The sequence below is a fragment of the Chlamydotis macqueenii genome, chromosome 3 (assembly GCF_036417535.1).
Source record: "Chlamydotis macqueenii isolate bChlMac1 chromosome 3, bChlMac1.mat, whole genome shotgun sequence".
Lineage (NCBI taxonomy): Eukaryota > Metazoa > Chordata > Aves > Otidiformes > Otididae > Chlamydotis > Chlamydotis macqueenii.
Genome location: NC_141558.1, coordinates 38,999,360 through 39,024,303, shown reverse-complemented (window position 1 = coordinate 39,024,303; position 24,944 = coordinate 38,999,360). Strand labels below are relative to the sequence as shown.

The following is a 24,944-nucleotide window of genomic DNA, read 5'->3' as shown; positions in this document are numbered from 1 at the left end:
GGGTGTGTAAAAGATGAATGTGAACCGGCCTGTCTGTTATTGATATTTGCAGGGCTGAACAATACTCAGGCACAACAACAATCTCTGCACTTGTGCTGCAAGCCTGTATTTACTCTCAACACTGCAATGCTCTTTACTTCTTGATAACTGAGGTTGAAAACAGAGGAGTGGAAATAGAGTCCTTAGAAAAGATTCCCTTATGCTTTTAATCTTGTCCCGAATAAAGTAACTTTTGGTTTTTTTTTTTTTTAACTCCTGATACATGCAAAGGACAGAGTCTGCTGGCAGTACAGAGAAATAAGAAGCGACGACTATGGGAAACTGCACAGCTTAGGAACATGGCAGTGAAGTCTGAATAGTGGCAGTCTTTTATGTAAACTTGGTGAAACAGGGACTTTGTTTTAAACCCTTTTGGACAGTTCAATCCTATCATCTATCTCCATTCAGGAAGATCAACAAAATTAATATTATGTGCTGCAAATAGCTCGCTACATCATTGCAGTGGGGAAGCCCTGGCTTAAATAGGATGTGGATGAGCCAAATCTGTGTGTCTCAGGACATACGTTGCTCTTTACGTGTTTTTGCTGTGCCTAGGATCTGCTATGCACTAGGGAGACATAGCTCACCTTGGGAGACGCTGCAACCTACGTGGGAAACACAGAGAAAAAGGGCAAATGATGCACGCACAATAATTTCTCCACTGCCCATGCTGACTGTTTTCCTTTCAGGGGTCATGTCAGAAGTGGGTTTGAGATAGAAAAAAACCATCAGCTGCAAGGAACAGGAGAAAGGTTGCACTGTATGGCATTGGTGAAGACAAAGCTTGCAGAGAAGGGACCTGAGGTTGGCACAGGCAGAACAGCAGGAGCTGAGTGCAACCTGAGTTCCCCATACAGGTACAGGTCCCGAAAAGTGAAGATACAGGTCCCTAAAAATGAAGATATGAAAGTCGATTTTAATGTGGTAGAAGGATGGTAAGTTAAATAGGGTAAAATAGCATTTCAAGAATATGTTTTTTGAGGAGGCCAGCTGGTTGATGGGTGCAGTCTTCAGGGCTAGGGATGTATAAACTCACTACAAAGCACTGGCTGCTTACACAGAGAAAAAAAAGGCTTCTTGATATGGCCTGGACACACGCGGGGGAGCGTAAAACCCGGCAGACTTGAACACCCACAGTTATGGGAATCCTGATAACAGCACTGAGGCTGGGGCAGAGATGGGGGGAGAGACTGGAGGCTTGCTCCAGTAGGACCACATGAAATTTAGGGATTAGAGGGAGTCAGAAACCCAAAGGCAAGAGGGTGAGTTGGAGGCGTAAAGACAGGAGAAAATAGCACTCAGAGAAAATATGTAGAAGTGATGACAGGGGCTGAATAGGCAGGTCTGTATGAACCCTGCTGTAGAGAGGGGAGGAGAGGGAAGGAAAAACCTTTTGAGAAATACAGGAAGAAAGGTAGGAAGACAACAAAGCAAGGGGAGCATTAGGGAAAATAAGACTTTGAGAGGGAAAGGTGTTTCAGAGAGGCTAAGGAAGATGGATGTAGGCTGAAGGTGTTGGATGTGTCATGAAGAGCTTGCGGGGAAGAGCTTGCACTGCAGAGCATGGTGTGGCTGGGCCTGATCCAGGATAGGTATGAAGGGGGAGTTGCCATGGACAAGAAGTCAAAGTTCAGGAAATATCTCCAAACCCTTTGTAAAATCAGCAAATGCTTAACAGAAAAAAAATGAAGTTGACAAACAACAGTGCCAGACTAGCAAAAGTTTTTATTTCCATGAGACAACAGGTAATTTCTGATCAAGTTAAATTGTTTTAAGTAAACAATCCTTTAAATTGTTCCTGACTTTGAGTCTGAGCATGGCAAAAACGTACAGAACATCTTCATCAGTCTAGTGGCATTTGTTGGAAAACATAGCTCACTGTTTAGCTAATGACTTAATTAGAAAAGCAGTAGTCAGCTGGCAGTAAATGATGAGTCTTTATTTAACAGGGAAGCACGAAAATTAGCTATCCATCTGTTTTTTTTTCCTGTTAATTACCTCTAAATATTAAAATTGAATACAGTCTTCAACCTGATTGGTAGTTTGAGTGGTAATAGTGGAGATCATATACTAAAAGAAAGACATTGGTAGAACGAAGATGATGCAGCTCCTGTACTTCAGAGCTTCCATACCTGTCTCTGCAACATTCCTACCTACCTACAAGAGCTGCTGTGGAGGTCACTTTCACTGTTCCTGCTCCTTCAGCCACACTTCTGGCTTTAAACAAGCATCAGTATAGGTGACAGAGTTAACTGAGCTGTTGCTTTTGCATGAGAAATATGACTGTGCACTGCATGCCAGCAGCAGTGTCTAGCTCTTCGGTTGGTCCCACTTTGAGGGTTGTTGCTTGTAGGGGTTGGACTAGTTGGCCTCCAGAGATCCCTTCCAACCTAAATTTTTCTGTGTGCTGATGTGCCCTTAGGAGCAGTAGTCAGAATTGGCAGCCTATCTCATTTTGTTACTTTTCCCCTCTGAAACACCTTCCAGCAGCATTGTCATTCCCACTTCTGCCCTTCTCCTAGTGAAGATCCCCATGCAACCCACCCCATGGCTGAACCTCAGCCCCAGAGACAGCCCCAAAGAAGTTGCCTAGGGTGCAGGTTCTGCCTCATCTTATCCAAGTGCCTCGGGATGACTTAGACTGTCTGCTGGGGCAGTCTTGCACATTCACTTTTCCCTTTCTGATCATGACTGTAGCTGGGCACCCTTGTAGCACAGCAGCAAACTGCCCAAGGGACACCAAAGCCTACTCTCTTCTAGCAACAACTGCCCGTGCATCCTGTCCTCCCTGCAGTAGTCACCTTGTTTGGGGAAATTACATACAATCCTTGTTCTTTATTAATAATTTCTATTCAGCTTTCTGAAAGAAAAAAAATCATTCTGCAGCAGTTCTTACAAATACTACTTTTAATTTTAATTCCCAGCTAATTTTTTTTTTTCCCATAATAGTGTATGTACTCTGGGGAGCTGCTTTGGAAGTTTTATAGATAGGCAGGGTCAGGCCACTCTTCCCCAGCTTTAATCAACAGTTTCCACCTCCAACAAGCTGCAAAAAGGAAACAAAAAAAGCTGTAATGGATGTCTGGGCTTCCTCACTAGAAGGCATTTTCAGTGGCTGAGATTATTTTTGCCCTCTTTTTAGATATTAATGTTAGCTAGGTAGGGAACCTAAAGGCAGTTGGAGGAGGTAGCTGTGACAATGGCTTCAGAAGGAGATAAACCTCCTAAACTCAGGCATGGAAAACTTGGAGTCCTTAAAGCAGAATCCCACTGCATGCGGGTAGGAGGTAGGTCACACTTTTGTCACCTTCAAACTTGATTTACACTCCACTTGCAGCACTGCATCTTTCCAACTGAATGCTTTCTCTGAGAAATAAGGATGTCATTTCTCAGCTCCATCTGGAGTTTATTACTCGCATGTTACCTACACTTCCTTGACTCTTGATAAGAAAAATGATTGTCATCTTGTAAATTTTCAAAACATTTTTCAGAGATGGCTTCCAGTGGTGTTACAACACTTTTGCTAGCTCTAATATTTGTTTTGATGGATTTGGAGCTGCTATGCTATAGTTCACTGGTACTGCACATCAGGTTGATGTATGTGGTATTTTTTGTATGGTTTATCAGTATAATTCAAAAAGAATTTGTCCAGAGAAATGGACAGGGAAGAAAATTATGGTGCGAGGTAAGCAATCAATATTTAAACGGTGCTTCGGAGTTGCTAATGGACAGTACCAGAGTCTCAGCTTTGATTTTGCCCCTTCCAAGACTGATTTCCACCATATCTGAACCAGGACATTTAAACCTCCATAAACACAGAAGACAGGACAGGAAGGACTCTGCCTCTTTCTCAAGACAAGGGAGGTAACTCTGTGAAGGACTCCTAGAACAAGAAATCCTGCTAGAGGACCTGATCGTAGGTTAAGCTGATAAGAATGCCATTGCAAATTGTAAGATGAGGCAGCCATGCAGATGGCTATTAAAAATAATTATTTTCCCTAATTTCTTTTTTTTTTTGCCACTGTTCACACAGGAAATAATTTGTTTTCAGATCATGTTTCTTAATTTCTGTATATTGCTGGCCTGCTGAGAAGGTATCCAGTTGTTCAAGTCTGCAAGTTAAGATGAATCGACTCATGGAGTTGTGCACTCCAATGTCCAGATGAAATGTGGCACATGTGAATAACGCCACCCCAGAACTGAACAAGGCACAAGGTCTGAGCCCTGAAGAAATATTGTTAGTGGCATTAAACCCGTGACCAGTCAGGTGGTTTTACAAGTGTGACACTTGCTAGCTGTGTCCTCTCAATTGCCAAACAAACTGCACAGGTGTCTGCCCAATACTTCAGGCATAAATCTGGAATCTTACACAAAAAGAGACAGTTAAATAATTACTTTGAAGTACAAAATGGGATAAATTTTTTAGATGGAATGACTTGAACTTTGCTTTCTGTTTTGGGAGTGTATTCCTGAAGAAACGAATAGTTTATTCTGCCTTAGCCCAAGCTGGAAATGCTGGTTATTCTCCTTTTAAATGACAGTTATGGTTTTCCCAGAATGCCACAGTAAAGATTTGCTGTTTAGCTCTCATGACTATGAAGTTTTTATTAATTTTTGAATATGTATTTATGGGGTTTAGTTTATAAGCCTTTATATTACAACAGCACATGGTAATTTAGACATTTGATTCTTAAATGAAAAAAGTATAAAAGTGAATATCGTTATTTGTTTCTCAAATCATTGGTTACACAAAATGTCTTAAACATGAGTATCTAATAGTTTCTTTTTTGTTGTTGTTTCCTTGCTAAAAAATCTGTTCCTTTGTAGAATAAATTTATTTCAAATTCTTTACCATGAATAACACTAGAAGTAAAAAATGGCAGAACGAGTTACAGGCTAAAGATAAGTCAAGCAAATAGGCAAACACAAAAATCCCATTTATCAAGGGAAATGGTGACAGAGTCTAATTATTTTGCTCGTTCTTAAGGCTAGGAGTCACGTCATCATCATCATCATCTCCCAGTATTTTTAAGTGTGTTCTCGACACCTGATGAGCTTTCTAAAGGCCAGCTTGAAATCTTCATTAAAGCTAGTGTACAGTAAAGGGTTGATAAGGGAGTTGACATATCCCAGCCAGGTCAAGAAGTCTGCTACTTCTGGAGAGACAGTGCAAATATGGAGGCCCACAAGCAGCTCCTTGATGAAAAAGGGCAACCAGGACAAAATGAAAGCACCTAAAATCAGCCCCAGAATGCGAGCAGCCTTTCGTTCCCGTGTAGTGGAGATCTGCTGCCGTTCACCAGCCAGGTCCAGGTCATTCTCAAAAGGAGGGATCCTCATGGAAACGTTGATTTTATCAAACTCCGTGGTTGGGTCGGATGTGGAGAAGTCCGAGACACAGAACGTCTGTGTGAGCTTGCAGCTGGCAAAGGAGTTTTGGCTGTCCGTGCTCCTGTTACTGAGGTGGCGGCTTGAACCCCGCTTTTGGTAAAGGCTCTTTGCAGCATGGTAAATTCTGTAGTACAGGATCAGGATCAAAGTCAAGGGGATATAAAATGCCCCGAATGTGGAATAAATAGTGTAGATGACATGATCGTGCTGAATGCGACACTCACTGGGAATATTGACACTGTGGTGATTTCTCCAAAACAAAGGGGGCATTGATATGAAAATGGAGATTGCCCACACGGTGACTATCATCAGCCCAGCCCTTTTTGCCGTTCTTTTCCTGGCATATTCAATAGCGTCTGTGATTGCCCAGTACCTGTCCAGAGCAATGACACACAGATGAAGGATTGAACACGTGCAACAAGTCATGTCGACGCTAAGCCAGATCTCACAGATGAAGTATCCCAAAGTCCATTTATCTATCATTATGTAAGTGATGCTCAAGGGCATGACGAGAACAGCAACAAGGAGATCTGTCACAGCTAGTGAACATATTAAATAATTTGCTGGCTGGTGGAGCTTCTTGGTTGTGGAGATTGCCGCAATTACAGCAGAATTCAGCAGCATAGTCAAGGTTGTGATGGTGGCCAAGGTCAGGGTAACGAGCATCTTTTCAGTGACTGTTTTTGGCTTCGCAGCCACATTGGCTTCAGTGGTGCAATTTGTGAAATTCATTTTCCCCTCCAGGATGCACAGTGAAAGAAGAAGTTGCTGCTTCTGGTAATGAATAGTTCCAGGTTCAGAAGTCACCCATTTGAAAGAGGGAGAGAGATGCTCCAGGTGCAATTTCTTTTTTTTTTTTATAATCCCATATTCAACAGAGCAGCAAAAAGCTTCCAGGTTTCCTCCTGTTCATTGTTTTCCTAGAAGATAAAACCACATCTGTTAGTGAACCCAGAAAAATCCCACCTTTTGGCAAAAAGCCCTATGCTTCTAATATTACCACCTGAAACAAGAATTTTAGTCTGGTTTTCCTTCTCTTCTTATCTCTTGTCTTTTCTTCCTCTTTTCCTCTACATTCATAGTTTGTTTCTTTTTCTTCTTTAAAGGACACTTTGGTGTCCTGCTGATGTGAACTGGTTATTTCTCCTTTGGTTTTGGAGATCTCACTTAAAACAGGAGGCTGGGCTAAGGGACCTCCAGAGGGGCCTTCCAACAATCATTTCTATGATCTTTGTGAATTATTATTAATAGCAGCTAGTCTTTTTCCTGCTTGTTAAGTAGGCTCCAGCAGAAGAGTTAAGGAAATCTGCCTTTTCATTTTAATTGCTATATGAGAGGGATCAATTACTTCTACATATCACCTTTGGAAAAAAGAAACGGAGCAGCCTATCTCAGTGAAGGCATGCCAGCATTTCATAGTTTTCTATTCTGCTTTTTCATATCCATGTCTGTATTAATGTCTTGGAAACAGTACTTTAAAATTACTCAGGTTACCTTTAGCATGCAGCTTTCAAACAATGTTTAAAGCTTTATGGCAAACACTTACTTTTACACAGCACATTAGTGTTGCTAGGAGCTTATATAGTTTTGTCTAATTATTCCTGACATTTCACATATCCCACTGTGTATGTCTTTAGAGGAGACAGACAAAAAGCTTTTGCCTTTGCTTTGAGATTTCTATTAAATTGTGCTCCCTGTCAGGCAGTTCGGTATGGTACAAGGTGCAAACATTAATTTTAAAAAAAGGTTTCATTTTGTTTCAGGAGTTCATATGTCTTTTCCATACATCCCAAATGCTGACTGAAGCCAGATTTAGCAGCCTGTGGGATGCAGCTTGGGATACCCTCTGGGGCCTTGCTTTCTCGGTTGTAATTTATGTTGGCATAAAAGATGTAGAAAAGCAAAAGCTTGAATCCTTTTCCATTAAAATAAACAGAAAGATTCATTTCCCTGGCTTCACTTATCGAAGAGTAAGGAGTCCTCTAGGCTAGTTGAACAGGCTCCCTCGACAGGCAGGAGAATGAGACAGTAGCTGCCAGAAATACACTTATCCCCTCTCAAGACAAGTCTTTAAGGCAGATGGTGTGAAGCACAATCTGGAAATGCTGATCTTTCTCTTTTTTGACTACAAGTGGCTCCTCCACAATTGCATTTAGAATACATGCCTGATTTTTAGATGGCTAAATTTGAGAGGTAAAACCCATTCTCATTGACATCAGTGGGACTTTGACTAGGCTCTGAAAGAGAGTTTTCACACGCAAGCTAATGAAGAATTAAGAATTTGAATGAGGAATTATGATTTTAAAGCCAGCCAGCTGCTTAGCTCTGTGCACATATGTTCTTATTCAGAAATTGGAATGCCATCTTCTGAATGAGCTGAATGAGAAACAGTAAAAACCAGAAACTTCAGAAAAAAAAACCCTGTTATTTGCAGATATGTCCTAGGAAAGCAGATCTGTGTCATTTTAGACTCTGGGTTAGCAAAACGTGAGTTTTAAATTCTACCCAAGGGATAGCAGAAGTCCCGTCCCCAACTATGCTCTTCAGAAACTGCTTTAAAATATCAACAGTCTTGGAGAAAATATCAAGCCTGCTTATTAAGAATAGACTGGACAAGCCAGATGGAAATTCATCCATCAGTCTTCAGGTTGTTACTGCATTGGAAATGCCAATTTGGACTTTCAGGCCTAAAGCCAAAACTTCAGCTCAAACCTTCTTCATAAATTGTTGATGGGAGTCTTCCCTGTCAAGCCAGATCTTGATTTCATTAGTTTGCACCCTGATTATATCTGACGCTTTGACCAGAGGATAAAGCAAAAAGGCTTTCTCCACCTCTCTGCACTCCTGGACCATAAGCAATTGCAATCCATAGGCCTTCCTCAGCATCATCACTTAGCAAGTGTCCCCTGGTCCACATGCACACTCAAAGGCACTGGAAGACACCATGGGATTCGCACGTCCTCCATAACCACCTATTGATCTGGTCCGTGCACAAGAGAGCTCCTGCTGCTTCTTGATGTAAGTGGCATTATTTTCTGCTTGTCCTTCACTTTTCTAGGAGGCCTGAAGCTTTTTGTCCCTGGCATCTCTCCCCATCCTGCATGGTCCCTGCCTTATTCTCTGCTAAGCACTGCCTATATGCATCTTTAATCCAGTAGGAACTGATTTCCTATTGTTCTCTCCCCAGATGACCCTGCACAACAACATAGCCCCTGGGAAATCCTTTCTGAGCTCCACCCTCTCTCTGCACCACAAGGATACTCTGAAAAATAAATTCTTCCTTTCCTTAATGAACTAGTCTTTAAACAAACCCCATCACGCTTTATCAGACCTAAGCACCAGGTTTCCATTAGGACAAAGGGTCCTGCTGATCACACAGGGGAATTTGGTTGTTTAAGCCTGCTCACTCCTCAGCAGGACCAACATTATTTTTCCCTTGGAAAACGCGCTGCAATAATTTAAGATAGGGAAAAATATAAGCAAAGCCTCTTCCCTCTTCCCTGCAGCACATGAGCCTGCAGGTACCTCAGACCAGGCAGGCCCATCGCTTCATGTCAAAACCCATCGCTGGGAGTTATTTGGTTTTAATTCCTGTGCTCCTTACAGGAAATGAGCCCTCAGCAATTCAAACAATATAAATACCACATACAAAAACTGTATTAAACAAACATTATTAAGGAAGTGTATTTGCATGCAGAAAAGTCTACAGATGTTGGGCCAAAGATTTCCTCTATGGCTTAAGTCCGTGCCTCTTCTCATGCCTTACCCACATTATGAGGATACGCACTGGCATTATAACATTAATTAGTAACATTAACTGTTTTCTTTCTTCTGCTGTTTCCCTTGCTGTGCCCCTTTCAAGCCATCCTTGTTTCTATACAATCTAATTCCAACTCCTGCCTCCCAGAACACACGCGGTCCCTTAGCCCTCGCTGTTCGCCTCCCAGCTCACCTCCTGTGCCGGAGAAGACAGATGCGCCTCTGATCTCTGCTTTTGAATTAGAAGGCACCTATATGGAGTACTTTGGCCCAGAAAAGAGATAGACTTTTAAAATGGGAAGTGATTTACCAGAAGATGTCAGTGATGTACCTTTCTTATTAATACAGGGCAGGATTTAAATGCAGGTGTGGTTGCAGTCATGTATTTTGTAGTTCTTGTATTTTAATTCTTTGTTTACTGCCTGTCTTTGGTGGTACCTGGCAGCCCCTGAGCAGAGTCAGGGACCATCTAGTCCAAAACAGAACAATAGAACCTAAGCTGTCACTCAGGGAGGCAAAGACTGCTGTTGTAATCCTGGTGTAAGGGGTTCCCGTCGCTTAGTTTAGGATTAACTTGGGGAGCTGATGTGGCTTCATGTTCTTCACACACATTTTCTTGTCTGGCCAGGGCACCTCCATGATTAGCTTCTCAGCTGAGGCCACGTGAAAGGCAGGGCTGGTGTGACTGGGACAAGTACGTGACTGGGGCACTGGGGAAGGGGCATGGGGATTCTGAGATTTGGTCTCGTGAAACAAATTCTTGGAAAATTTACATTCTGAGTGTTAGGTCATTTATGACAAACACATGTAGAGGGACTAGCTACAAAGGATCTAGTGAAAAAACCATGTATGATAACAGGGAGAATTTTACTACCTCTAGTCAATAATAGCTGGTTTCCAGTATCTGTATCACTTGCATACTGTTGCTATATATAGAGAGAGTATTACTATCACTACAGTAATTGATCATAGTTTTATAAGTGACTTCTTGGAAGGGACATTAATAACATAGTTGTCTTATTTAAAGTACTCTCACTAAAAGCACTGCCGTGTTTATGTTTTGCAGCTGTATCCCTTCAGGCTGTCAGTCATTTCATACAGAGTGAATTTCACACATGCAGACTAATTTTACTGATTTGGTGGGAGAAACTCATCTGGGTTCCTCCAAAGGGGAATCAATCACATTTCATATTAGCTGACAATTGGTAATGGCACTGAGTGCTGTCTGGGAGGAGGAAAGGGGGAAGAGGATGATTAATTGTTCCTTAAAAGCAACTGGACAGCTTTAAGCTGTGAGATGGCAATGTCCATGTCTGCTCCTGCTAGAAAATATCTCTACTTTCTTAGCAGAGGACCACCGTGTAGCAGAATACTCTGAATTTCTGGTGGACAGACTGACTCACACTCCTTGGCCACTGAACTTTTCACCATTTCATAAAAAAAAGGAATAACATCACCTGGAGAGAAAAAGGCGATCTGGCATTGCACATGTGTACGTGCAGGGCAGGTTAGTTCCTCTTAACGTCCATGGTTTTACATTTCCTTTAAGCAATTACAACACTGTGCAAGTGGTATATCTTTGTGCCCTTGGCAGCAATAAATCAATTTGATTTGGTAAACCCTGAATTGGTCTGAGTGCTTTTCACTTTCAATGTTTCCATGATTGTAGCTGTGAAGGGCAAGAACCTGTGGAATGCTTTGTGAGACAGGTGGTTAGCTTATGGAAAATACAACTTAGCACATTTATGATAATGTTAATATTGCAAACTACGGAAAGATGCTAAGCTTCCAGTACTCGTCCTTGTTATCTCAAAGAGGCTGTCTCTTCCAAGTTCATATAGAAAGCACTGAAATTCAAGCCTTTCACTTAAAATTTATTTTGTAAGACCTTGCAACTTTCTAGATCATCCTGCTCTTGTGAAGTCAACTGATCTTCCTGGACTTCATGGCTGCTTGGTAGCCAACTGAGTTGGCAATAAAGCTGAGTTTAATTGAAGATAATAGGTTTCCAAGTACTTTGTATTGTATTCTGGCATGCTGGCGTTGCTTTGGGCTTCTGAGTATCTCAGTGCCGCAGAGGTCATGTTATGGCGGCAGCAGTCTTAATTGACTGCAATTTATATAGGCACTGATGCTGTTTGTAACATGCCATATTGGGAAAAGCGGTACCCAGAAGCTGAGAAAGTGAAGATGGTCAGAAGCACATCAGTCTGCGGCTGTATTGTAGACAAAATGAAGGCAAACTATCAGAAGGTGGGTCAAGGTTGCCTTACAACAGCATAAACCAGGATAGGACAAAAAATACAATGGCTATTTTTGTGCGAGATCTGACATTTTCTAAGAACATGTCTTTGAGAAATTCCTACCTGCATTACGGGGGCCTCAGGTTTAAAGATACAACCTTTTTCCACACAGACTGAATGAGCCCGAATATGAAGTTACTACGAAGTTTGTATGAACTGAGCTATGAATTTGACCATCACGTTAGATTTTCCCTGTGCACACCGGCGAACTGAGCAGCATGTTGGAAAGCCAGGCTGGAGGAACTCAGCACTAAGCAAGGCGTGTGGAGGCACAGCTGTTTGTGTATTGGTATCCATGGGCATCTAACTAATGCTCATACATATACTCATTCTGACATAAATAACCAGAGCAGAGTACGTTGTAATTGAGGATATAATGGCCTGCAGCCTGTTCTCCAGTGTGTTTGTGTAATGAAGATTGCTAGGGCTGCAGGGAGACACTCGCTGGGTCCTGGCTGGAGGATGCGCTGAGTGAACAGCACGGGGGACACTGCTGGGCACGACAGGAGAAATCGCTGGGCACGACATGAGAAATCACTGGACATGACAGATACCAGTGCAGGGACCTGACAAAAGTCACAGATGGAGCCCCAAGGGGTGGCTGGGTTTTGCAAGTGGTTGAGATGGAGTTCTGTGCGAAGTGGGCAAAATTCACAGAGAAGTGGAGGGGAGCGCTGGGAACTTCAATCACTGCATCAGCAATTGCGTGTAAAGTTGAACTTGCCTACATTACCTGTGTCAGAAATACCAGATTTGGGTACGCATATTGCAAAACTGGGACCAATGGGGAGGAGGTAATTTGGGCAGGGTTGTCCATCTGGGAGGAGACTGGGATGGAGAAAGGGAGTGTCCTGGTTCCAGCTAGGATAGAGTTATTTTTCACCTTTGCTGGGAGAGGAACTGGAGCTGGTGGCCCCTGTGGCTTGGAGACACAGCTGGATAGTTCACTAATTAGCCAACAGCTGGGATAGTTTACCCAAATTGGCCAAAGGGCCATTCCATCCCATGTGACATCATGCTCAGTATATCAGTGAGGAAGGTGCTGAGGGGAGCCTCCTGCTACTTGGGAGGAAGTTGGACGTCAGGATCTGCTGTGAGTGATTGTACTGTAAATTACGTGCTTAAGTATTTTCTTTTATTGGAGTTTGCTTGCTTGTTTGATTTCATCTCTGTTTGTTTTCTTCTGTTATTCTCTTAAACTTTTTTTATCTCAACCCATGAGTTTTGCCTTATTTTCTTTACCAGTTCTCCTCCCTGCCCCACTGGAGGGTGGGGGAGCGAGTGAGAGACTGCATAGCTTGGTCCCGGGCAGGGCTAGACTATGACAGGGAGCATCAAGGCTGGTGAAAAGAAGGGACAGAAAGTGGGAGAAAGGATAACAAGGATAAAAGGGGGTATGCATTGCTCACCTGCAGCTGAAATCAGGGCAATAACCCAATCTGTAGTTCAGACCAGAGCACGTAAGTCAAACCTGCCACCACAGTTGGGATGCCTGGGGGGCCAAATTGCTTTTCTCTACGCTGACCGGCACAGGGACACAAGGGATAGACGGATGCAGCACCCTGCTGCTGTGCTGATGCCTGCACCAGGCCTGATGGCTTCAGTAGCTACCCATCACCTCTTGGGGGCAAGGAGGTGTGACACTGTCCTCTCACCTGTGCAAGAGCAAAACCAAGTGCTCATGCAGGCCATCTTTGTCTGTGTGCACTTATTCTAGTGGCTCTGCATACCCTCCATTGAAACCTAAATGCTGTCTATGAAATGGCAAGGTGCAAAGAGGTGCTTTAACACCATTATTTCTGTCCTTGGCTCTGCTGTTTTTTTTTTTGCTCTCCAGCTCTTTTGTTTAAGAGCTTAGGATGACTGCTGTGATGTTTTAACTCTCTCAGCATCAGAAAGCAGATCTCCCTTAGCTTGTCAGGGTGTCTTAACCTACCTTCCCAGTGGAGACTTCCAGCCTGGAGGACTTCCTTCCCAGGTGGGAGCCTGGGAGAAAATCAGTGGGAGAGGGGAGGTGCTGCCTCCCAAAAAGCCATGGTGCTATCAGCAGCCCATCAATGCCTTCTCTCTGGAGGGGCAAGACAGGCTCTGGCTCAGGGCAAGATCAGGTCTAAGGCTTGTCTCTCTCAGTACACTCCAGCTCTCAGCCTTTACACCCTGAAAATGGGAAAAGTTTGTTTTTCATTTCTGAAATTCTTGGCTGCACTCTTCTCTAACAAAATGCATACAGTAATGCAGTTTGCTTCAGGTATGCAGCTTCCTGCAGACTGTTCCCACTCACTTCATAAATGTTTCTGTCATGTTGGCAATTCCTAAGACAAAAATTGAAAACAATGATACCCTAACTTGAAATTCCAGTTATAAGAAACTGTCCACTGTTAGTCCAACACTATAGGGTGGGCTTATTGATTTATTTTCAACTGGTCAGGCACTTTCTTAAGCCAATTGATGTACACCCACTTTAAACTCATTTAAGAATCTCCAGGATGAGTTTTGCCATGGTGCAACTTACTCATTTGCAAATGCACCCTTTTGCCTCACCACTGCAAACCTGGGCCTGAATCAATTTGATATGGAGTCAATGAAAGACCACAAGCTGGTAGCTCTGCAAAGCTATTTTTAAAAAAATCCAACCATGATCACACTTCAGAGGTAAGCTTTTCTGGTGTAGATCTTGGCACATGCAAATGAGAAACAATAATTAGTGACTATCTTCAAACCATGCTTCCTCCCACAAGCAGTGGTATAATTATCATTTACAGATGATTACTCATTTTAATCTACTTTCAATAAAAAATTAGTAAATCTTAGGCAGTGAAGACTCATAAGATGCTGCTGAACTGCAATCTGATACAAACTAGGACTCAATGCAGATTTCATCCTGTCTTTAGTCAGACACAAATAAAATTCTCTGGGATAGTAAAATACGCAGATTTCTCATAAACAACTGGCGTAGATACCTACTCTAGTTGTAATAATTTGTAATAAATAATACTTTAAATTTATAATAACTTGCTTTAAAGAGATGATAAAATTAAAAAGTAACTTTAAAATTCCTCATCTTTTCTGATAACACTTTAGACTCCTAACACTGCACACTTTAAAAGTCCCTTTTGTTTTGTACTACACAAAATACTCACGTAAGGTTCAACTCATTCCTTGTAATTCACTTCACTTTCCCCTTTTCATGCCCTATCTCAAATCCTGAGACATTTAACCTATGAACATCAGAGGCTGTATTTTCCTATGCCATGGAGCCAAGAGACATGAGTAGCTGGATCTTGCAAGTTTTTTTGGGGACAGAATTTCTAGTAATCAGTTGTACAGCTCTATACTGTCAAAACACGTAAAGGCTGTCTTTCCCACCAAGTTGTGCCAGGAAGACCTTCTCCCTGTGCCTCCTGTTTCTCCAGAGATGAGTTATGGAGATAGAAACCTTCTACTGTAAATCTGTGCCTGATAGTGCAGAAAAGAAAAAGATGCTCCTTTGTTTTGCAGCATGTTGTATTTGTGTACCTGCTGAGATGAGCTAGCCTGAGTACCAGAAACATCATCCTACATTAGCGTGGAGTGCTGAATGGGTTAATTAACCCAGCCAAGAAATAGGGTAAATTCTCTGCTGTGGAGTTCCCAGTCCCTGCAGATGGACAGTCTTGTTATGTGAGTTAACTTGTTTAAAGCTAGCTGACATGTTCTTCCCTGATACGGGGGACATTGATGTTAACGGAGGTGTGCAAGCTTGTTTGATTTTCCCACAGCAGCATTTGGCTGCTTCAGAGCTCTGCTTATCAGCAGATCTCGTCTCAGTGCAAAGAAAGGGCTCTTGATCTGTGTTGACTTCCTAATTTAGTAGATAGCCAGGCCCAGGAGACATGTAACCTTCACACTTAACCTCTCATTTGGGAAGAAAAATGCAGTCGGTACTGGTTGCTGACCCTTTGCAACCTTCACGCTTAGCAGTTACTCTCACACAGACAGTTTGTTTTCTGATTAATTTTTTTTTTTTAGAAAACTTATGACAAGGCTGTCTTACTTGAACTTCATATTTCTAAACGTTTTTCACCATGAAAAAAGACTTTCTCTGCATTTTCTGTTTTACCTGTCTTCGTGCATGCATCTTTACAAGATGCCGTGCTACCAACATTCCCTCTCCTGTGTTTTTAACTAGATTTTTAGAACTTTTAATTATTTTAACCTATGTTACTTCATAAGGTTGACCATGGCACTGACCTCTACTATGAGTTTTTAAAGATGACAAACACAAAACCTGCTTCAGGAAAATGTATAAACTTTAAAGATCTGGTGATAGACCTGAACCTCTGGTTGAGGAACAGGCAGCTGCCCCAAGGGAAGACATACACCCCAGGTTTTGTGCTGCTGCTGCTGTTTTTGGCCTGGCTGTTTTGCGCTGTGTTTCCCTTTTGTTTTACTGAATGGTTCAGCAAGGTGCACGCACAGGCACAAAACAAAAGAGCGCAGATGCTCAGTATTGGCAAATCCGTGGGGCCCTCCATAGCCCTTCCTCCTACTGCTCAAACTTCCATTCAGACAATTTATTCATTGATGGTATGACTAAGACCTGCAATCAGATAAAAATACAGGTGGGAGGACAGCTTGGATAATGAGATGCCATAACAGACACTGGCAGCTAAGCTCTGTGATTGCTCCATGGAATTTGTAAGGGGGGAAGGGCAGAGAAGCGTGCAATTTCCAGCACTTACAGCCCTCCTTAGAAGAACAACACTTGGGATGATGTTTGACTGATGGGTGGCCCAGGGACAGGTATTTCTAAAGCCAGTTAGGAAGGTTTAACTGTAAAGTGAAGCCCCTTAATGTTTGGTCCCCTGACGGCATGTGAATGGTTTTGGGCAGGTGTCTGCCTGCAGCCACTTGCTTGGCCAGCCAGCAGTGAAGATGCAGATCCACCCGTAACAAGTCCCAGCAACATTTTTCACAAAGCAAAACAAACTACAGTCACGTTTGCCTTCAAAAAAAAAAAAAAAGAAAATTCTGACTGTAAAGGCTATGCTGTCATGACACTAGAAAACCAGTGCTGAGGAGATACACATTTCTGAATTAGGAATAGCATAGACAGCACCTTGGTGTTTGAAGGAAAGAGAGAATGACACAACAAGGTGCTGGAAGACTTGGGAGAAGAGGAGTTTGCTCTATTATCTTCTGAAAAAAATTCTCTCGCTTTAAAAAGTAGACCAAGGGACAAAATGTTTCAGTGTCCTGTTGGTCACTAACAGTTTAATCCCTCTAAGTAGGGAATCTTTTTTTCCCCTTTTGAACGGGCTTACAAAAAGAAAATCCATTATTCAAACCTATTTTTGATTAATGTTTACTCTCTTTAAAAAATTCTTGACTTCCCCAGAGGCTGCAGTTATGTGGAGAATGGAAGACCTATCCATAGAGCTTCAGGAATGGTAACTTTTAAAATAGTACGAGCTATTTTGAAGGTTAGTGTCCTTTGAACTAATATAATGTTTTGTTTATTTTGTAACTAGAAACAAAACTGCCTTGTTGCAACTCTCCTCCCATGGTCCTTTTGGAACAGAAATCATGTAGAACCTGTGAAATTGTTGTAAATAATGACAATTTTGCTGGAGCAAAATCCTATGTGGGAAAAGTATTTTTTTAAAAAATCCTTTATTGGAAAGAATCATAGCACAGGCCAGGTGGCAAGGGACCTTGAAAGGTCATCCAGTCTTACTTTTCATAGGAAAGGAAGCCTAGATGAGAATCTGTTTAAATTGCCAACTATTAAAGCACCTCACTGGAACATCTTAAAAATGCCCCTGAAGAATATGAGGACTACATCTAATATAACTAGAAAAAGTTGCTGAAGGAACAGCTGGGTTTTCTCCCCAGCTGGCAATCCTTATTTTTACTCTCTTTGAGTTGAAGATCCCAATGCAGTCTGCAAGCCTGACACTGCACATACTGCACACAGGCCCTGTAGAGGCATGGTCCAGTTCCTCACTTATAAATGCCTCAGGGGTGAGAGGAAAAATACAGTTTGCAAGCGGGCAACCGTGTAAAGACAACGAGACCGACTTATCCTGCAGCCCTTGATGCCAGAATGCTGAGTCTGCACTAGATATTCAGCAGCACCGTGACCTGCTGATGAACTGCACTTATCTCTAGGCACACGCCTGAAATCCTACTTTATCTTCATTGGTTTATGGCCTACAGGGAACCTAAATATGTTTCTAAGACTGCATCTCATAGGGAAGACACATTCCCTATGGTGACTATTACTGCCCAGCCACCTTCCCTGTGTCACCTGTGGTTTTAAAAGCCTCTGTTGTCATCAGACTCTCAATCTTCTCTTTCCTACCCGAAGAGTTTGAGCCTGTGCGCTCATTCCTCGTATTGAGAACTGTGCTGTTACTGCTCATACAGAGCAAAAAGCCCATTATACAGGTGCTACATTATTAAAGATGCTTAGGTCACTTAACGCCCACCGAAAAGAAACTCTGGTCCATAAAATCCCTGACTCTCATCTAAAGACAGTGCAAAATCAGCTTCTGAGTGCACAAATCCTTTCTGAATGTGAGTATGAGGCTCCTAAATTCATTAGCTACTTTAGGTTTTCTTCCTGAGGAGTGTTTCCAGGCTTGGAGCCCTGCAGTGTAGCACAGCATGAGTGGCAGGGTCAGGAAACCACCAGCAGGAACCTATGACACTGCGGTCTGTTATAGTTTTGTTTCTTTACATTTAAACCACTAACTAGAATAGGAAGCATCTGCTTTTCAAGGTCTTGTAAATGCACAGAGACAGATAAACTGTAAGAAAAATCTGCACTGAATTCTCACCTGCGAATGCATTTTCCGTCTCAATTTCTTACCTTGCTGCTTAGAGATATGTCAAAGAGATATGTCACAAATATTTACCGATAAGTATCATTTGTTCAGCTCTAGGGAAATGGTGCTATTTGTATTTATATGGAGACTATCACTTTATACAAGCTAAATGTCACCGTACCTGCATTGTTTTTCAAGTCAATATTTGTTTCTTCCTGCTATTCTGTGTCAGGAGACTGATGTCGATGGGGTTTACTTAATCTCCACATGACTTGCTTTTGTACACAACTACTCTGCTATTCATACAGGCCCCAAATGAACAAACTTGACAGACTGAAACTTAACAGTGTATTAAGGACCTCGAAGCTTGATCCGAGACCCTTTGAAATCAATGGAACTGTTTCCCCTGTTACAAAAGACTTCAGATTAAGCCTTAGTGAATATATGCCCAATTTCTCACTGATAAAATAAAGCAGATGACTCATACAATGGCTTTAGACTTGCTTTGAAAGAAGGCGCTGCAGGTCCTTACTCACTCATGTTGAAAAATGTCTCATGTTGGTGGAACCAGCACTGGGTTGGTGGTGTGAGACTGCTGTTGGGGACTGTGGGTGTGGGATTTCCATCTGCCCAGTGCGCTTGCTGCAAGCGCAGGAGAAACTAATTACTGACAGCCCATGGGGTGTACAACACCCTAAAGGTGAAGGACTGACTCCGGTTTAGTACGAGAAAACACTTCTTGCACAAGTCCTGGGTGCAAATCCCAGTGAGGAGGAGACATTCAGATACCAGACTGGCTGAGCTCTGGCCTCCATAGTGGCCCGATGCACCCTCAGTTTGCCACGTGCGATGAGGGCCCAAGGATGCTGCAGTACATTTAAGGTACATTAAGTACACTAGGGTAGCATGAGTTTGTATTTGAACTGACCTCACACTGCCATTGCAGTCTTAAGGTGAATGCTCGTGGTGCTTGGGCCCTGTGCCTTGATTTGAACAAGACTCAAGCTAAACCCCATCAATAGCTTCTGAAAAGTCACACAAAAAAAAGAGAATTACTGCTTTTATTTCTGGAACTTTGCTGTTTGTAGTGGAAGCCATGGGAACCGATAGATCAATGCCAGACACGCAGCGAGCTGACAGCACATATGGACAATTTTTTGGTTACCCATACAATACAGCCACTGTTATGATACTGCAGTTACATTCTTCAGGGCATTAACGATAACTAGTTCTAGCTGTAACTTGCATATGAAGGCATACTTTTTCTCTTAGACCCTTACTATACCTACAACCAAGCAAAAATGTTTATTTTTGTCCATTGTCTACGATAACTAAACCGTATCTCTGCTTTTGGAGACTTTTAGTTGCATCTAAGCTCGCATAACTGGCACTGTAATTACATGTCTGGAGCAATTAGCATGTAAATATGAGATAAGCAAAATATATCATTATGAAAACAATTGAATATCAAGCATTTCAGACATGTCATTATATGAATTAGTGGTAATTAGCTGTCAAAACCCATAAGCACAATATAATTAACCCGCAAATACAACATAAATATAGAGTAATTACAAAAGTTCATCTGCTATAAAGACTGAGCTGTCTTTTAACAGATGTAATAAAATACAATTAATCAAACTCTCCTAGAAGTACTGTATATTAAGATCATAGGAGCTGGTGTGTATGTTGGAGAAAGAGAAGACAGTATTTGGCTCTAATTCTCAGCAGAATGCCACTGGAAGTCATCTGTTTTTCAGCTATATATTATATATACCATATTTCTATTTTCTCTTTTTGTAGTAAACTGGTTATACTGAATACAGAAGACTGTGGTTCATGCTAATAACACCCTATGACAACTAGCACATCATATCCTTTTATTAACCAGAAAAATGCTTACGCGAACATTTGTCCTGCCCTTGGTTGGCTTTTGCTGCAGAAGCTAATACTCATAACACATAAGAGATATTAATATCATGCTAACTAGGGAAAGGTCACACAAAAAAGCCCCCAAAGCAACCAGACTCCCCCCCCATTGCTTCCCCCAGTTGCCTGTCTCCGTGGTAGAAGACTGATTTTAAAGGCAAGATACATTTCACACCTACTGTGTGCATTTCAAATACATTTTTCTCATTAAGAACAACATTAATTTCTGGAATAAACCAGAGTACTTTAATCACCAGCACAAGCAAAGCCTTGATTTACTCTGCCTCAGAAAATGAAGGAGACAATGAGGGGGTAGAAGATAGAAAGTGTCTGTCTCTTTCTCTTTACCAGGCATCTACTTCAGGAAGCTTGGGTAGAAACAGATGGGTAGAACTAACTGTGGGATCAGAGATGAATATAACAAAGCCAAATGTTTTAAAATTCATCAGTTCTATAAAATCAAAAAAGCACACATTCTCTAATCCACACGGGGACTAATAAAAATGTGCATGTGTTTATGTATGTGTGTGTGTATACACAATTACCATGAAATTGTATAACCAGCATGCTATTCCTTAAATACTCTAAGTCTCAGGATTTTAGATCTCTAACCATGAACACCACAACTGTGCTGACTCACCTGTCCCTGAGATGACAAAAGGAAAGGAGCTGACATTGTGTGACCCTTGTTCGCCCCAGCAAGGGCTGAACAATGCTTACATGATGTTTGAGGCTTCCTCATCCCACATTGAGAAGACTTGCTACCTCCTTCTCCAGATTCCATCAGCTTTGCAGCTGATACCCAGGCCAGCATTACTTGCAGTGAGAGATGATGGGCAGCATTCACCCAGACAACATTACTAATCCTTTTCGGACAGATTGCCGGGCCTGACACTCCTCCTGCTCCGTTAAACTTGGACGTTACTCACTAGGCAACACTTCTTCTCTGTCTCCAAAGCAGGCACATACCGACCTAAGTAACATTAACTGGATGGAAAGTTAGTTTCTGAATGGGACGGTCCTAAAAACCTACCAGACTGAGTAAGTTTTTCTCTGTCAAAACATGTGCAAGGTAAATACTCCTTGTTCGCATAGCGGAGTCTCTGGGACATTATACCAATATAACAGAGCAGAACTTGGGGTAAGAAAAGGAACTGCTGTGATTCTGTGTCACTGCTACACAAGTTTATTTCTGGGTTGACATGGTACCACTCATGCTGAGGAATTTAGAATTCAGAAATCAATAGATCCAAAGGAATGGTTTAGGAAACAAACAGATATATCTGTCCCCAGGCAGAAATCCTCTTTGCTGACAGTTTTAACTATAGGTATAGAATAACTGGATGCCCAGAATATACGTATGAGTTCATTTCCTAAATTAATAATCAAGACAGGTAGTACAAGGTGAGAGAAACCTTTGCAGAAAATATAGGGCCTGGAAGCTAAAAGGTAATTTTCCCTTATACCTGTTTACTTGCCTCTGCCACCTTTACAAGTGAGTGGTCTGCATTCGGTCTCTTCAGACAAAGAGAGGGCTTGAGATGGCTTGGGCTAGGCATGCTCTCTGGTAGTTAGCGAAGGACAAAACAATCTGTCAGTCTGGACATCCATATGTTCAGACTAGGGTAACAGATGAGTCTTGCAGTGTCTGGCAGTCCAATATAATCTCCTAGGATGTCCAAAACATCTCTAAGTTGTGTACGCAAGGTTGGGAGGCGGTAGAGAAAAATGTCTTCTGGTGCCCAGCAAGGAGCAGAAGCACTTCTCAACACTCACAGCATCACTGAGGTGAATGACTGCTCTGAGGATCCTGACTTCAGCCTAAAACAGTACCAAAGATTCTTTTTATAGATGGACAAGCTGAGGGGCAGAGAGGTGAAGTGTCTTCTTCAATCATACAAAGAGGTCCTTGAAGAGTGGAGTTGAAGGTCAGCTTTTCTTCATCCATTGCTCCACCTACTCTTCACAATCATGTACACCCAGGAAATCTGGCCAGTGAAAGCTATAGCGTCAAGTATGCAATGTACTATTTTGATCTGAATATTAAAGCCACTGGACTCAAGAAGGAGCAAGATTTATTGATGAGCACATAGAATAGTTCTTACCATTACTATTTGGTGGGAACCCTCCTATGAACCTTTAGCAAGCTCTGTTTTAAGGTTCTAGTCTAAACTTGCTGCATAGACTCCTTCTGCAGTCAAAAACAAGACGGAGATATCTCTGGAGGTCAACTTCTCTTTCCTGCCTTAAACTCCTTTTCAGGGTTAGCTGAGCCACCTGTGTGAGATGCCTATCCCTCTCTACTGCTTGCAGGTAAACAGACAAGCATTTCAAAGGGGACTCTTAACTGTAAGATGGCGAATGCGTGATGAGATGAATTACAGCTTATTGGTGCGTCCAGAGGAGGTTTGGTCTACCCAACAAATGGTGGGTGAATACCACACTGTGGGAAAGCATGAGCATCCCACTTCAGTCATGTGGAATGACACATCACTGAAACTATAGCAAGCCAACGCGTGCAGATATTCATACTCCCTTTGTGTTTAGCTCAGTATCTTTGCAGTCAGTGTCATTTTTTTCTTAACCTCTTGGAATTTGCTATTGCACCTCTTGAAATGAACGGGGTGTTTAGACTTGCTCTTTTACCAGACACCCTGAGTAGAAATGACTTGAAGAATCCTGAAATAAGGTGCCTGGATCTACACATGCTTAGTGCTCTTGGACTGCCCTATGGCAAAAACCTGTAAGAACATATGCAGAAAAAAACCAATGTGAGCAGGCAATATATATTGCTCACAACTACAAAGCACTTGGAGCAGAATGATCTCTTTCTTTCAGCTTGACTTGACTCTTCCTCTTCTGCTCTAAGAAGAATAAAGCCCAGCAGTTCAAAGTTCCTGCCCTGGGTCACTTCTGAGCCAGGCAAATGCTTGCATCATGCAGGAGAAATAAAACTTTTCCCCTTGCTGGCAAATCCAAAGGAGCTGGCATTCTCGCTCAAACTTGCAAAAAGTCATGTAGAGGCTGAAACATGGGAATTTTCAGCCCAGAGGGGAAATATGAGCCTTCTTTGAGCTCTCCCTGCTAGGCAGCATAGCTGCAGGGTGGTGATCACCCCTTGACCTGGGTCACCTCTCAAAGTTGCTCCTTGAGGCAGTGAGACCTTTTACCAACAGCAGATCTTTGGTAAGCGACCGATACCATGCAGAATCTTGTAGTATGATAACTTTGATTTTTGCCTTAGTAACTTTGACTGCATGGTGAATTGATGCTAATGAAACATTATATAAATTTTCCATATATAACCCTTCACACATAAATCATTGATTAAGTCTGAGACTAAGTCTGTCTCCAGCCACACCTAGACTCTCTTCTCTGAGGAGTCTAGAAAGCAAGGGGGTACATTCCTCATGACTCAACGGGAGGGTCCTCCTTACCCTTTACATCTCCAGTCTTTCTGTGAATCACTCTAACTCAAGTGTAACTCAATTTTCCTTTGTATATTTTTCCATGCAGTAATTGATAGAGTGAACCTTGCCATTGAATTTTGTAAACTTGCACTTTTACAACATCATATTAAACCCATGTTTGCTAACACCTTTGACAGTGGTTCTTTAAGTGATCTAAGCCACCCATTCGTGACAAATTGCTGTAGTCATCAGGATCCTAAATCAAGATTTGCAACATCTTCTTAATCAAGTGTGAACTCTTGCCCCACAACGGTGCCACCACTTTGGACAATACAGAACAGAAATTATAGAGATTTACCCAGAAAGCGGAAAAACTAAACCACCTTTTCAGCCTATGCACCTGCTTTGTGTCAACATGGCAGAATTACCACCTCCACTAAAATTCACCCTCTTTTAGTTTAAAACCATTATCCCTTGTCCTAGGTGTGTTGGTTTCATATATTCACACCCATCAGTTGCCAGAGTGCACTTAGTTCCAAAACCAAAGGCAACCCCCTTGCAAGGGTTGCAAAATGCAGAGATGAAGCACCTACGCCCAGTTTGTGGGCATTCCAGTAATTGCTCTCCATTTACTGTTGACATCCTTTCTTTCCATGGTTGTGTGTTCACTTTCTCCCCTTTCATGGTTAGGTCACAGAGTGGACAACAAATTGTTTTGTATTATGCTTGTCATCTAAGGCTGGCTACAGGACATGCACTGGTGACAATGACCATAAGTCACAGCCTACGCAAAGTAAGTGTTTTAAAGTATTTCATATGTTAATTACAGTCATCAAATAATTTAAGGGAAAAAACAGCTACCAGAGGTTCAGCAGCATGCTTTGTATTGACTGAAAGGCCTGAGTAGGATCCCTGCTTTCCAGCTGAGTAGCTATGGGACACACCTCGGTGAGCAGAGCTCTCATTTACCTACTGTTCGGATATGATGCTTTTAATCTCTCCCAGGTAGAGAGCAGCCACCACACAAATAAACGTGCTACAGGATGCTTTCCATATCACTATACTGACCACCGGGCTGGGACACTGTAAAAGTTCTTTGGAAATACTTTACACAAGACTTTTTTTTTGTCTCTTTGATGGGCACCAGTAGTGCTAGACTTGCAATACACCAGCTATAATATCCCTAGCTATATGTACTCCTGTTTCCCTCATCTGTACCCTTAGACCAAAGCATGCCCATATGTGATGGTGTGCTCCTCCCTCACAACCTGGCCACTTTTCCCGTAACCCTGTGCAAGTGATAG

At 42.2% G+C, this 24,944-nt stretch overlaps 1 protein-coding gene across 1 annotated transcript in view; it reads right to left on the bottom strand.

Annotated features, from left to right (window-relative positions):
- Nucleotides 1-4,653: 4,653 nt before the first annotated feature.
- Nucleotides 4,654-24,944, bottom strand: part of HTR1E (5-hydroxytryptamine receptor 1E) — a 40,762-nt gene continuing 20,471 nt past the window's right edge. Inside the window, exon 2 of the mRNA XM_086744537.1 lies at nucleotides 4,654-6,350. Within this exon, the coding sequence (XP_086600663.1) occupies nucleotides 5,068-6,162 (1,095 nt within the window). The 5' untranslated portion in view covers nucleotides 6,163-6,350 and the 3' untranslated portion in view covers nucleotides 4,654-5,067. The remainder of the gene's footprint in view (nucleotides 6,351-24,944) is intronic.